General features: G+C 41.5%; 1 protein-coding gene across 1 annotated transcript; it reads right to left on the reverse strand.

The window, feature by feature from the left end:
* Positions 1 to 3,241: 3,241 nt before the first annotated feature.
* On the reverse strand, positions 3,242 to 7,127 carry sapcd1 (suppressor APC domain containing 1). Its single transcript, XM_083935164.1, has 4 exons — positions 6,902 to 7,127; positions 3,766 to 3,936; positions 3,516 to 3,671; positions 3,242 to 3,402 (listed from the first exon to the last, which is right to left on the reverse strand). The coding sequence occupies exons 1-4, from the start codon at positions 6,998 to 7,000 to the stop codon at positions 3,313 to 3,315; spliced, it is 516 nt and encodes a 171-aa protein (XP_083791290.1). The 5' UTR covers positions 7,001 to 7,127; the 3' UTR covers positions 3,242 to 3,312.
* Between the last annotated feature and the right edge of the window lie 8,028 nt (positions 7,128 to 15,155).

Raw genomic sequence — 15,155 nt, forward strand, 5'->3', positions numbered from 1 at the left:
AAAACCACAAACTGAAGCTGGGGAAGTTACATGATATTGTATACAAGTAAAAGGGGGTTTAGAGATACAAGCAGAGTGCAGTTCAAGTGAACCGTGCTGGTATGGAAGAATGGCATAGATGGCCAGGAAGGCGTGACATAACAAAATGGTGTCTGGCTGCATAGTTTGTGAATTAGACCCAATAATTAGCCAAGTGCTGGTACCCCGGGCTTTATGGTTCAGTGGCACTCTGAAGATAGAGAACATGAAGCTACTTAAATGAAAGCCTCTGCCTTAATGGATGTTTTCTCTCCTCATGCGCACAGGCTGATTCTAATCAGATTCCAGCACAGATTCTTGGCAGGAATAGCTTTTTTTTTTGACTGGAAAGTTTGTTGCTAATGCATGAATGTGAGTGAAACCAACAGATACAATAAAATGCCCTTTTACCGCGTACATTTTTCTCAGATCTATTTATATTCTAAGCCCCTTTCAGACATTCAGTACAAACCTGAAATTATGAAGACATTACTCAGTTGGGCTTGCTTGTCAGTACAAATACTGTTTAATCTTGGAGTGAGCCCATGTGTGTATACAGCCACTCATTCTTTTGGTGTATTCACGGGGAGCGAATGGGTGAGTTGGCGGCGCTTTTAGCATGCCGCTAAGGGCGATTTACGCAAAAGGACAATGTAAAGTCTCTGAAAGGGCTGAGGCTGAAATTATCGCACAGATTCAAGAAACGATCAGAGACCCTGTTGTTTCTGAGCAAATTAAATCAAGTCCCATTTTTTTAATGCTGTTATTGAGTCAATTTGATCTTGTTCTTTGGTGTCATGGTTTGGGAATTTGTCTTTGAAAACAAAAACTCCTTGAACCAGATTGTAAGGGGGGGGGGGGGGGGGGGGGGGCACTACGCTTGTAGTGAACTTGGAGTCTCTGTACACCAGATAGGTACAGCGGTGAACCACCTCCGTTATAAATGACGTCTCACACCCGTTGCATTGTGAATTTCAGCACCTTTCCTCTGGACGGAGGTTCAAGGTCCCAAAATGTTGAACAAATCAATATAAACACTTTTGTTCCCACAACATTAACCCATATGAATAAGATGTTACTGCATAATACTGTAATACCAACCCTGTTCTGAGGCTAGATCACTTCTGTACCCTTTCTGTATTGTTTGTGTCTGTGTTTTCTGATGTATGCTAAGATGGATGCTATTTCCTTCTCCACATGTACTGCAAACCAAATTGACCTGAAGGGTACAAATAAATAACCTGAACCTGAACCTGAACCTGAGTCCTGCCTCCCTTCGAGCTCTACCCAGGGACCCCCTGTCAACTAAAGCAAACAAAGCATTTCCAGTATGTGAGAACACATCTGACAAGGAGAATCTCCTGTTGTGTGCCGCGGACCTGATTCTCCTGACATTGTCTTGGGTTTGGATCTGGGGTATATATGAGAGCCTGTGAATGTTCTCATTTGTCCAGGTCATCGTTATCCTCAAAGCAATTTCAGTCAAAAGCAACTGGACTTGGTTATTTGTCTAGGATGTTTCACCTCTCATCCAAGAGGCTTCATCAGTACATGTACGCCACTGACCAGGCTGGGACTGGTCCAACTTTCTGGTGTGGAGATCCAGGTATTTACATCGGCCTCGTGAGAGTTTAAATACCTGGATCTCCACGCCAGATATTTGGACCAGTCCCAGCCTGGTCAGTTGAGTACATAAACCGATGAAGCCTCTTCGATCAGAGGTGAAACGTCTTCCTAGATAAATAACCAGGTCCAGTTGCTTTTGACTGAAATTGCTTTGGGGATATATGTGAAAACAACTTTAAAGTATAATTCCGGTGCAAGTTCACCGCTTGGTCTTTTTCGGCACTTATATACATCAAAAAAGTAACTTTAACAACTATTAATGAAGAGTCGCTAAGTGGCTAACGTGAAAAAGAAAAAAAACCTCAAAAAACTCAAATTACATGATCAGCAAACACCTGTGTGAGTCGCCAAAGTCGTCTTCTGTGCGTTAGGGTGCAGATTTGTGCAGAGCAGGAGAGAAAATACATGCAAACACGCACGATGACTCGGATAGATAATGTTTATCAGCTGAAGTAAGATCAGTGCGGGACCACCGGGAAAGGTTGCTGCGACGTGTCGAGACAGAGAGCCCACATTCAGAGGCGGAAACGGAACAACTGCAAATAACAGGATACGCAGTGAAGCATGGTTGTTCCCTGCACACGTGTAGAAAAAAATATTGATGCAACTAAAGTCTCTTTTGTTGCCTTGGAAATGGTATTTTACTGTCAAAGAACATTTACCGTATCAATGCTGGAAAACGTTCACCAGCACGTTCAGCATTTGGGATTACATCTTTTAAGATCAATTTGAATCAACATGCTGCGAGTTCAATCACGAATAAATAATATCTACTGGCATTGCTGGGTTGTAAAGCGCTGCACACTATTTTTTACATTGCATTTGTTGGAAGAAGAAAAAGCTACACCAGTTAACTACTAGGTATTAGAAACACAATGTATTTAAAGGTCTCATAAGTTAAAAGATATATTTTCTGATTATAAAGCTGGTTGAGGTGCTGTATAAATACTATGAAAGCATTAAAACGCTTCAATCCACAGAGAAATTCACACAGCCCGTATTCAGAAACTGTGTCTTTAAACGAGCCGTCAGAACATTAGTACTGTTGTGATGTCACAACTATACTAAATATAGATAGAAAGTGCTGCTACAGTCATTCCCCATCTGCGATCAAGAGACAACAAAAAATATATATAATAGACTAAAAAATTACAATACTTCCCTCTGAAATGTAGTCGAGTAGAATTAGAAAGTAGCAACAAAAAAAGAAGGAAATATTTAAGTAAAAGTACAAATACCTCAAAATTGTACTTCTTTGGTACAAGACTTGAGTCAGTGTAATTTGTGTATATCCACCGGAGACACTGTACTTTATTTTAAGGTGTTGCTGTTATTTTGTCCACCCCCATCACCTCTTTCCCACAGTCAACTACAGGAGTATACATTGTACTTAAAAGCAGAAAACCTTAGCCTCATGCTACTATAATGAATCTCAATATTGTTATAGTGATAAATATGTAACACGTATCATTATAACAAATTGGGATTTATTATAGTAGCATGAGGAAAATATAATTATTATCACAGTAAAAATGAACTGCAAATTCCTATTATGCCAGGAAAAGAACACAACGAAGCAAATGGTCCATCCTTTACTGTTATTTATTAATTTAAATACATATTTACAATAGTTAGCAACCGTGTGAAAAAGTTAGTTTGCAGTACAGCTCATTGTGTCTGGAGTTCATCAAGCTGCCCAAGGAGAGCATCTTTTTCCACTTCTAACTTGTGGATCTGACGATTCTTGTCACTCACCTCCTGTCAAAGGAGAACATTTCAATATAGTTGTCCAAAAAAAAGAAACAAAATAAATGGAAATAGATTTATTCACCTTCTTGACCAAAAGATACTGACTATTCAGTTCTCCTTACCTGAGTCAGTACAGTGTTGTGCCACCGGAGGTCGCTGTCTGCCACTGCATCAGGCAGAGAAGGGGTGCTGCTGCTGGTGACATTGGGCTCACTCATCAAAGAGCCCAGAGAGCCATTCACCCGCTGGATACGAGACCTGAGGAGGCAAGAGTGAGCCTGTGGGGACACAGACAGATGCACCATGAGAGACAGTACACTTAATTATGATCAGTAAAGTCTATTAGGCCCCAAACCCAGCCTCGCCTCGCACCTCTGCTGCACTCTCCTGGCAGGAGGTGACCCCACTTTTGGCCTCGATGTTGTCCTGCCTGGCTCTGTTCTCCTCCAGCCGCTGGAGGTACCAGAGACGTGCCTTCTCCAGAATCTCCAAACCAGCGCACAAAGCGTCCTTCTCCTTCTCTAGATCCCTCAGACGCTTAACCTGAGGCGGGAAGAAGAGTCACGTTAAGTTGTGTTTTGTAACCTGAACTGAACTTCATGGTCATCATCCAGGAACCGGTTTATGATAGATACCAACTAAGAAATCGTGGAGTGTCCAAGTGAAAGTGCTGACCATGTAAATCACATCCTACGTCAAGTTCAGCAGGTGACGTTTGCGTCATGTAACCCCCCTTCATTTCTTGTCACCCCTTACGAAAAAAAGAGCATGTGACTTATGACGTGAAATGATCCAGTTCATCAGTGAGAAAAGCTCTTTTTTGTTTTTAATTTGTGAAAACTTGAAATCAAAAATGACCGGAGAGTTGTCTAACAATGTATTTCATCACGTGAAATCACAACATCACGTGTGTCACATGTGAAATGTTTCACTTCACATGTGACATTAAAGTGTAATTCCGGCGCAAAATCATCCCATGGTCATTTCCGCAAGTACATACATTAAATAAGCCATTGAGATTGTTTTTTTTTTTCGCATATACATTATTAAAGGAGAAATCCTGGAGAGTCGCTAACAGCCGGACGTGGCCAACCCTGATTAGCTCGGGGCAGTACGGTGAAGGCTTTAAAACGTCCTTTATAACCACTAATACTGCTTAAAATAACACCAAACCTCTGCAGTAGCATGATAAGTGTTCCTACACATAAAACAAAGCACCAATGGGCTCCTTCCTTTTGGAATGCATTTGCTAATCGACTTGAATGGACTTTACTATGAGAGGAGCTGGTACCAGGGCCAGTTGGTAAGTGTTTCACAACACTCTTTTAATAGACTCCGGGTTCACTAACTACGTTGTTGGTGCCTTTTATCACGTGTTAATTTTAAAATGCATGTCACTTTGTAGAGGTGAAATGTCCATCAACATGTGAAATGTTATTTCACGTGACGTGTTTCAGTTCGAATGTAAAATTACATTTTTCGCAGGTGAAAGACTGCATTTTCTGTGTCTTTTTTCCATAAGGGACATATCCACTTTCCAATATAGCAGAAAAGTGACCGCAAATACTTTGAAACACAATCATGAATTTGAGTTTGATGATATAGCCAGTTTCGTTCGGTATGTGTGTACATTTTGACGACACCAGGGGGCTGACCAACAAGCTTGACCACCAAAACACCAGCCGACAGCCTGATGCAAAGCCGTGTGATTGGCCTGTTGTCTTCCAGAGGCCCCGAGGCTTTGTTTATAACGGCAGAGCCAATCTACAGAGCAGCAGGAGGCCTTTAGTCCTATTGTTCACATTCAGTTGGATTACATGCACTTTAAATGGGCTCACACAGAGCTAACAGTGCTACAACAAGCAGGGAATCATAATATATGGCGTTGGGTGATTCACCTTTGGTATCATGAGGTCAGGATGTCACAGTCAGTTAATCAGTTTTAAGGCAATCAACAAATGAGTTAGATTAGAAGGACATGACACTTCAACTCATGACTCTATTGTATCACTACTGAATGATTCATTTAAGCATTTGATTAATCACATTTAGAAAAGTTCCTTTTTATTTATGATAAGATCATATCTTTATCTAGCTGTATCTACCACAATAATCTCAAAGCTAGTTATTTACCGTTTGACAACTCCTCTTATAGATACTTGATTATACTAGTAAAAACTGGTCTTATTGAACCTTTAACAGGAAGCTGTGAGGGGCAGACTTGACATGTAGGAATGTGTCACTGGGATGACTGGTATATCCAAAATAACACTCACATGAGGCAAAGTATGGGAAAAAATGACTGAAGTCACTCTACAAGCATTTAATTAAATGATTGGGTATGAAAAGCAAATTACTATTGCGTTTAAATGAAGGATTCAGTTCATGAATATATTCGAATCTGATTTCTTTATGGTCAAAAAAGAATCCAGAATTTTCCTACAAGAAATGTATTCTTTGCAGCGTGACCTAAAGCCTTAAATGTACGTAACACAGAATGTAAAAGCCCATTTCAGAATAATATTAAATTACTGGATTATAATTATTGATGCACTCATGTGTACGTCACTTTAGTGTTGCAGCTGGTAAAGGTGGGGCTCATTTCAACTACCTACACACCTAGCTTGCGAATTTCCGACCAACAATAATATATCATATTTTTATGTGTTGATTATATTTTGTATTTAAGGTCCTGAATTATAAAAAGTTGACATGCGCATGCTGTATTCAGAAACTGTGCCTTTAAATGAGCCGTCAGGACTTCTGTACGGTTGTGATTTCACAACTATACTATATATAGGTAGAAAGTGCCGCTACAGTGCCGTTACAATCATTCCCCGGCTGCAGAGACTGTGCAGAAATGTCTAGAGCGCAGAAGCGGAAACGATGACCAAGTGTTTCGGACAGAGGGTGAATACAGGTATATTCAGAACATGAAAGCATGTAATCATGATCTAGTACAAACCCTAAAGATACTATCATCATACTTTATATGATATATATATACATATCTAAATTGCTTTTAACCTGTTTTTTCTCAAGTTGAAATATAACATTTTGTCAACAGCATACTCCAAAATGAATAATTTCAATTATTTGTTCCCATTCCAGAGGAGCAGAAGAGGTCATGTGAATGTACCTTGGCTAAATGTGACAAACATGTGACACTTACACGGACTCGAGAGTCAGTAAATGCTTGACTTCTAGTAAACAATTACATCTTTTTTTAACAGAAAATGTGTGTAAGTGTTCAACTCTCATGACAGCATGCCTCTGCAGTGGAGCTGGTCATATTGTTCATAATACACTGCGCTGAAAACTGGGAAGCAAAGCGCACAGGCACAATCAGATGTAACTGATAAGAATCAAAAACATTTTCTTTTTCAAAACAAACAAACACACACACACACACACACACACACACACACACACACACACACACACACACACACACTCACAGACACCAACACACACACACACACACACAGCACCACCACCTCCCTCTCACCCATAGGTAGAAGCGAAGTGCGTCCAGGCTGTAGAGGCCTGTCCTGAGCGGGATGATAACCACGGTGTAGGAGCCAGAGCTGGGGGGACGACAGGCCATGGAGAGGAGATCAGTCACTGACAGCTGCTGCTACTGCCCCATACAGCTGGCTGAATAACAAACAACAACGCAGCTCCCACCGGCTGACTCACAATAATACCAAAGAGAGAGAATGAGAGTATGTGCGTGTGAGAGAGAGAGAGAGAGAGAGAGAGAAGGCAGGGGTGGAAAAAACAAGCAGCACGATACACAGGCACAGACAGCATGGTGCCCCTGGGGCGAGGTAATGAAAAATTCCACATGTCACTGCCATGACTGGTTCATCGACATACAGTGACATTGACAGAGACATTGACAGAGACAGAGATGGAGCGGAACGAAGGTTAAACTGGCAGCCCACGATCAAATAAAGGAGAAAAGACAACAGCGAGGCAGGAAATATGAAAGCGGAGCTGTAGAGGGGAGATATGAGGATGCAGGTGTGATCACACATTTGCCAGCTTCTGCGTTTAAAACGACTGGCTTTTAAAACAATAAACCGCCCAAACTCTCAGCTCTATAAGAAGGAAAGCAGGAATACACACGCTATAAACGTGTATTTCTGCTCAAGGGATGGGCAGGATATTCGAGGAATCATGTCATCCTGCAAATGAAGTGGAAACATGCCATTGTGTACAATGTAATTATTTTCTCGCTTGGTTTCAAGGCAAGGACTCTGTTACAACACGTTCCCTGGAATGTGACATAACCTGGGGACGAGGTTTGCGTGCCAGTGGACATTAGAACAACAGAATGTAGCAGTTGAGACAGATAAACAGAGCAGCCAAGTTCTGGTTCGAGATAGAGGGTGGAGGTGGGGTGCTGATGGAAATCCGGCCGCACTGCATTGACATTAACATCATTATTATCCGCGCTCAGCTGTTCAGCTGCTCAATGCCAGCACCGAAAATCAGTTGCACATGTTTTTTTTATTTTTTATTACTGCTTCAGGTCAATCTGGCTTCTAGGAGTGGATTGATGCAAATCATTAGTAACACTGTTGGGAAGATGTGAACTGATACAGTATGTATGAGGGAAGAATATGAAGATTCAGCCCAAAAACATGATTATCAAGTTTTGTTGCAGCAGTGTCACTACAGTCATTCCACCGAAAGTTCATACGAAATACCCGGAAACACTGACGGATCCGAGCAGACTGGCCTTTATTTTCAGTAGGGGAATTAAGAAGACAGGCACTAAACAGACAGAGTGTGAATATAGGTCATTCAGACAAAGTATGAGAATAATAATGTGATTTTTGAACATTAAAGCATGTAAACGTGCTCCAGTAGAAACCCAAAATATAAGTACTAAACCGAAAACGAGCAGAATATGGGACCTTTGAGCTCCAACTACTCTGCTGAGAGTACATGCAGTACAAATTGTGTTGTGATTATTCAGAGGGTGTGAGTCTGTTTCTCTTGACAACAGAGGGAACTCCTTATTCGACGCCACCAACACGGGTCCTCCCCTGGGTCCCACCCACTGAATTATCACACTCCTATGGTAAATATTTTTTTCTTTTTTAGTAAGTAACTTGAACTTTGCTATGGTTACATGTCATCAGGTGATTTCATGCATACGCCTCTGAAACCTACTGAATACTCACTCACTGCGTTGCGTCACTGACTGTCTTTCTCCCCTCAAGAAGCTGCGGTCCTCCTTGATCCCCAGCAGAGGGAGCTATGAGTGCACGTCGCCTGCCTGGAGGTGAGAAATACAGTATATTCAGAGCTGACATTTTGTGACTCCTGATATTCTCATTGAAGCGTGAAGCTGTAGCTTTTACAAAACACCAGATGGCGCAGCACAATGAAGATAGAAAGCACTGAGATTTCCCCAAAAGGTATGTCAACTTTTTTTTAATGTTCAGACATTTCTACAGCCTGCAGTTTGTGGAAAAATAATAATCACAATCATAAAAGATGGACCGTATGAAGATCTCTAAGAGGTCATTTTTTTCATTTTTACATGACACACCTGAACATTATATACTGTAGGTATTCCCTGTATTTGAATTAAAGGCTGTATTTATGTAATATCTTCAGATATAGAAGCTCAAGGCCAATCAGCCCCAAGGTTTGACATCAGCAGTTGGATCAAAACATGGGATTAAAATGCTCCAGAGGAGACGCTCTCTATGCTCCAGAGATGAAGCCTACAGGAAACCCATGACCCTGTGTTTTCATGACCCCATCTTACATCACGAGACACATGATTATCACCAGAACGAAGCCTAAAGCTCTACATGAGTGTATGATATCATGGACGCTAACACATGATGTGTTTTCAGATATGACTCCTTATTTTCTAGCTGATCGTAGCGACTTCAGAGCTCTGTTCTGGAAATAAAGATAAGATCAAAGTAAAGCCACAAAACATTTCAAGTATATAAAAATATATTCATAGAAGCTACGTGTCACACATTTACTCACATTGGTATTAAGGTGCACTCTCAAATTTTAAATACACGCAAGTTTATATACACCCTAACACATACACACACACACACTCACACACACACACACACACACACACACACACACACACACACACACACAAACACACACACACCCACACACACACTGCAGTGACCGATTTCCCCCTGTACAGACTCTTTTTAGTCACTACTATGACTTTGTGGCTGAGAGTGGGCCCCTAGTTGCTTCCTGTCTCACTCCCTCACACAAACATACATTCACACACACACACACACACACACACACACACACACACACACACACACACACACACACACACACACACACACACACACACACACACACACACACACACACACACACACACACACACATATTTGCTCTCTTGCTGTCACTGCTACTTTCACACATAGTTTTAAAACCACTTAGAGTGAGAACGACAAGTGAGAACACACACGTAAGCAGCTGGAGTGGTATACACAGTCACATATCTTCAAAATAAAGATACAGGACTCAAGGGGCCCGGCCAGAATGGACACATTATTCAGGACCGTAGTAGCCGGGCACTCCCCTTCACCTCTCCGGCCCACGCCAGCACTGGCCATTCAAGGCTCACTGTTCCAGATCATAACTTCAAGGAATCTAATCCAGATATGTAACCCCCTCATACATACTCCAATTGGGAGCGAAGGAATTTCATCGCTAGTCTCTCAAAGGGGCCTCATGACAGACTGACACTCACCTCCTTGTCCTGAGAAATCTAAGCAATGGATTGGGGAAAAACAAACGTTATTGCAGAAATAAAATCAGTGAAGCTGAAAACTATTGGAGGTATTCTTGCCAGAGATTTCATGATTTTTTAAGTTACACCAAGCAAGATTTTTCTCTAGTGTAAAAAGGTGTAGATTTGGACAGAACAGATGTGGATAATATAACATGTTTCATTTTAAAGGTCCCATATTGTAAAAAGTGAGCTTTATATTGTTATTTATTATAAGGCTTGTCAAGGTGCTATATAAATTCACTGTAAGTATGAAAATGCTCCATCCACAGAGAAACGCAAACAGCCCATCTTCAGAAACTGTGCGTTGAAACCAGCCATCAGGCCTTCTGTACAGTTGTGATGTGACAACTATACTTTATATACGTAGAAAGTACCGCTACACTGTTGTTACAGTCATTCCCCGGATGCAATGATGATGCAGAGATTTTGAGAGCGCATATGCAGAAGACCCAGAAGCAATGACCAATCAGAGCCGGTGAGGTGAAATAAAAGTGTGTGTGTGTGTGTGTGTGGTGTATGTGTATGTGTGTGTGTGGGGGGGGGGGATTCAACAGCACATTTACATGACATGCTTAAAGTTACTTGACAGCCTACGTGCTGACTAACTTGATTTGTCCAGTTAACATTACTATGGCAGGTAAAGTTAGTTAAACAGCATATTACATTGATGGCAGCGAAAGTTACCTCAAAATTGTAAGTTATCACCGCAAAGAGTTGTCTTCATCCATGGAAAAGAAGACGGTTCCGTTATCTTGACTCTGGTTGTTCAAAAGACCCGAGAGGTCGCATCAAAGATGTTTTATCGAGAAGGCTGTCTGTGGGAAATTAGAGTAGTTCAGCCAAGATAAATGTGGACTTGAATGTGGAGTAGCTTCAATGAAGAGTTGAAACAAGAATATATAGTGTAAAATGACATGATATTTTCAAACCTTAAAGAACTGGTCAGGTACTAATTTCTTATTGCACTTCCATCAAGTTCATAGACTCACAAGAGACAGATTAAAGAAAGAATGGTCAACATTGAATAAGCAGAGGCCGAGATATCCTGACTTTTAAGTCTCTTGTACAGGTTAAGCTCTTAAAACACATGATCCGACGTTTCCCATAATGTAACTCAATAGAGTCTTTTATTAGACCCAGCCTGCCTTTCCTTAATTCCCATTTCTTTAAAACTGCACATCTAATGTAATGTATGCTCTATGTTAAAAATCAAATCAGAAATGACCCTGATGACATCACCATGACATGGCTTTGGAAAGTAAACTGAACTTTGTACGTTCAACTGGTGGAGGATAATAATTATCAAAAAGAAACATGAAACGACCCATCTTCTCATCATCATTGACAGTTTCATGCAGTCAGACAAAACACACTGCAGCGTATGGATTGTACCTAACCCCAGCTGGCCCTGTTTCCATTAATACCTTGGGCCCCCGACAAGTCTCCGCTTTCTTCCGCACCACATATCCCTTTTTCCAAAGAAATGTCTCATCACCTGGAGGTCTCTGCTCAAGCATATCAGACTGTCCTACTCACAAATCAAATTAAAATCTGCTATCTCAATGATCACGCTTGTACTTTCATTTTTAAATATGCGTTCTAATGACTATTGAAAAGGGTTTCATCCCCAGAGGAATCTTTGCACCAGCAAAACTCGTCCAAAGAGGTTTCTACCCACAAATGTCAAGCTGATAAGTCTGAATGCTAAGTCGTGCATGCACATTCTTCTCTGATAGTCACAGGTGTTGAACTGGTTGTATGAAATATCTGATTTTCCTTGTAAAAAACTGTTATGTCATAGATGCCGTCTGTCTATCTATCTATCTATCTATCTATCTATCTATCTATCTTTTTATCTATCTACAGTATCTATCGTAAGGCAGATAACACTGTACAATCACACACATACCATTCTATACCATTCTCTCTTTTTTTAACACAGCCATTTACTCGTTCACTCATGCATTTCTCCTCTTATACAACCGTGTGCACACACACACACACACACACACACACACACAAAACTATGCTCCATGCCCTATCCTTCCCGTTCTCTCACAAACACAGATATTGTCACGCTCATGCACAGCCCGATACTACAGGCCAGGGCCAGATGCAAACCAGATGTTCCCCAGATGTAGATAAGGACGAAAACACATCAGCTGAGGCACACCACCTTTTCACCTCAGCTGCATGGAGCAGAAACAGATGCAGAACCTTCTGGAGTTATGAATGGCAGATGCGCTGTGTTTTTCAGAGAGGGAAGGTTATTAATTATCATTACTGTAGTGGCTTGCATTACGTTGCTATGAAAATAAACATGTATCGTTTTAGAGGAGAGTGGGGTTTTCTTGGGAATGCAGCGTTTCATGTTTTATTTTGGGGAACGATGTAACCTTTTTTGGTCCAAATAAACATATTTTTGCTATACTTTTACGGAATGTTTCACATTTCAGACCTCCCTTTGTCTTGCTGCGGCTTTCTCTACGGTTTTGACATTGAACTGGTGTCAAAGTCACCCCAGGGAGACCAAAACAAGTCCCCTTCAGACACACATACTGGGACGAAAACAAAGGATCGATTTACACTTGCCTCCCTCCGCCCTTCAAGCCCCCCCCCACTCCCACCCCAACGCCCCTCCTATCCCCACGCCCATAAACACTCTCTTTAAAAACAATATTTCAAAGCGCAGATGTTATCAAAGAACAAAAAGTGCTTTATATTTATAGAAAAATGCACAAGGGGGCTACACTCAGTGGCCACCACTACTCAAAGAAAATAAATCTGAGACCCCAATCTATAGGTTACATCACACACACACCCCCCCCCCCCCCCCCCCAAAACAAACAAAGTGAGTCAGGGTCTCTTTGGGCACATTTCATCTTAAACCCTTTCACCCTGACATGCAAGCTCCCCTGGTGAAACCCCTGACAATATCCAGCTGCCAACGAGCTGCCTTGCTCTCCCTGCACCCCAAATTTCTGCAAAGCACACACACACACACGCACGCACACGCACACACATATGTATATAAAATCAGAGTGCCGCCTCCCCCACAAGCCCACCTGTGGCCTCCACAGCTGGGCGAATGCTCCCATGGAAACTCCTCCCACTTACACATGGAGTACTCTTACTATGTGTGTGTATGCGTGACTTCATTCATCACTGCCATTTTTATTCCCCTGTGCATCTCTTCACACCTCACAAATCTCTTGCAGAAAAAGTTGCATTGCGTAGCCCCGCCCGGAAGATAAGTTACTCCCCATTCAGTATTTATATGCCTGTAAGAACAGGATTTGCAGGTCAATATAACTAGATTCGATAACTTCTGTTTATAAAGCACTATAATAGCTATAATTCAGGGTAGTTATGTTCTGCTAGACATTTAAATAAAGTCATTTAACTGTGGTTGATCCATGCTTAATGATCAGTTAATTAATTTCCCATACTCCTACTGAATATAACACTGGTTTACTATTGCTATTACTATCTACTGTATGAATGTTTGCATGTATCCTTGTGCGTATGTATGTTTGCGTCAGTGTGTGTGGATGAGCTGCTTCACAGTGATAAGTGGTTTTCCAGTGTGCAGAAGTGAATCAGTGAACGTCCGGCATTTCATTTCTTAAAGCACATGTTAGCAGACAGCTCTGAAAGCTTGCCGAAATGACGTGCACATGGAGGGGCAGTGTATCTTTAGCCACCTGTGGGAGGCCCCTTAAAAAGTGCTCTGCATGCTGTTGTTTTGCACTTGCTTTTTGGATTCCTGCCCACATAGTCAAGGCCCATATTGCATAAAGAGTACTCAGCTCCTCTAAAGTCCTATGCGGTGTTTAAGTCTGACGTTACGGACTTTCAAAATACTATTTCCAGGTCTAAATGCTCCATGGAAGAAAACAAAATCACTTCTTTCTTCACCTTTTCATCGTTAGGAAGTAAAATGACAATATTTACCTACAATTCTGTTGTTTTTTAAAAACTCAGATCTGTTCAAACAACGGTGAACACGAGGCATGGACCGGCTTGGATCCTGAAGGGCGTTACGTCACAACTTAAAGAACAGATAGATAACTGAGGGGATAAACACTCACTGAAAACATGTTAAGGTTTCTTTCTTATGACATCCTTAAAGTGAATGTTATACCTTCAGTTTTTAAGGAGGACATTTAGGGCTCTGTTATTGACAGGAATGACAAGGCCCTGTGACTATTTGACAAGAAATGCAAAGTTAACTAAAGACCACCTTGGGATCAAAACAGCTGCGACACCAAATCCGACCAAAGGTGGCGGAGCAGTAGCCCCTTTCTTATCTCTTACTCCAGCCCAAAAATCAATCCCAACCTGACATTAATCAAAATATTTTCTGTCCAGTCTGAACTACTGCAGCAGTTTTACACATGAGCCTGATTAAAAACCTGAACTTCCATTGTTTTTTTTTAATTCATGCGTGTAAATTGCTCTCCAGGAAATAGGCAGGTTCTGCCTACGTTTTGCCATTTCCAGCACCATGTTTCCACAAAGTCTCTCTTTGTCTTGTTCTTGAGACTGTATCCTGGTGCATCAGTGAACTATGGTTGATGTAAACAATCTACTGTCGGCGGTGAGCCTCTTCTCTGTATTTGTTTCCACAATTGCAGGGCAGAAAGATGTGGAAACCCCCGCACTGCACCTGTAAACCAACAACTTCCTCTCCTCTGTTTTGCATCCTGCTCTCGCCAACTTCCACTTCACCACAGAGACTTCCTGCTGAAATGAGACCGCCATATAGTACACACTGTACATCCTCTTGGGGTTTCACTCAAGAGCACATTCGGCACAAAACTCAACGAGTGAAACCAAGCAGTATTTTCATCTCAATACAACAATGTTATAAGTGGCATTATTGATGATATTAGGTGGTTGGTTGTACGGTAGCCGTCGTATTGTGCATCACATTAATTGAACCCACAAT

Source organism: Echiichthys vipera, assembly GCF_963691815.1.
Source record: "Echiichthys vipera genome assembly, chromosome: 20".
Taxonomy (NCBI): domain Eukaryota; kingdom Metazoa; phylum Chordata; class Actinopteri; order Perciformes; family Trachinidae; genus Echiichthys; species Echiichthys vipera.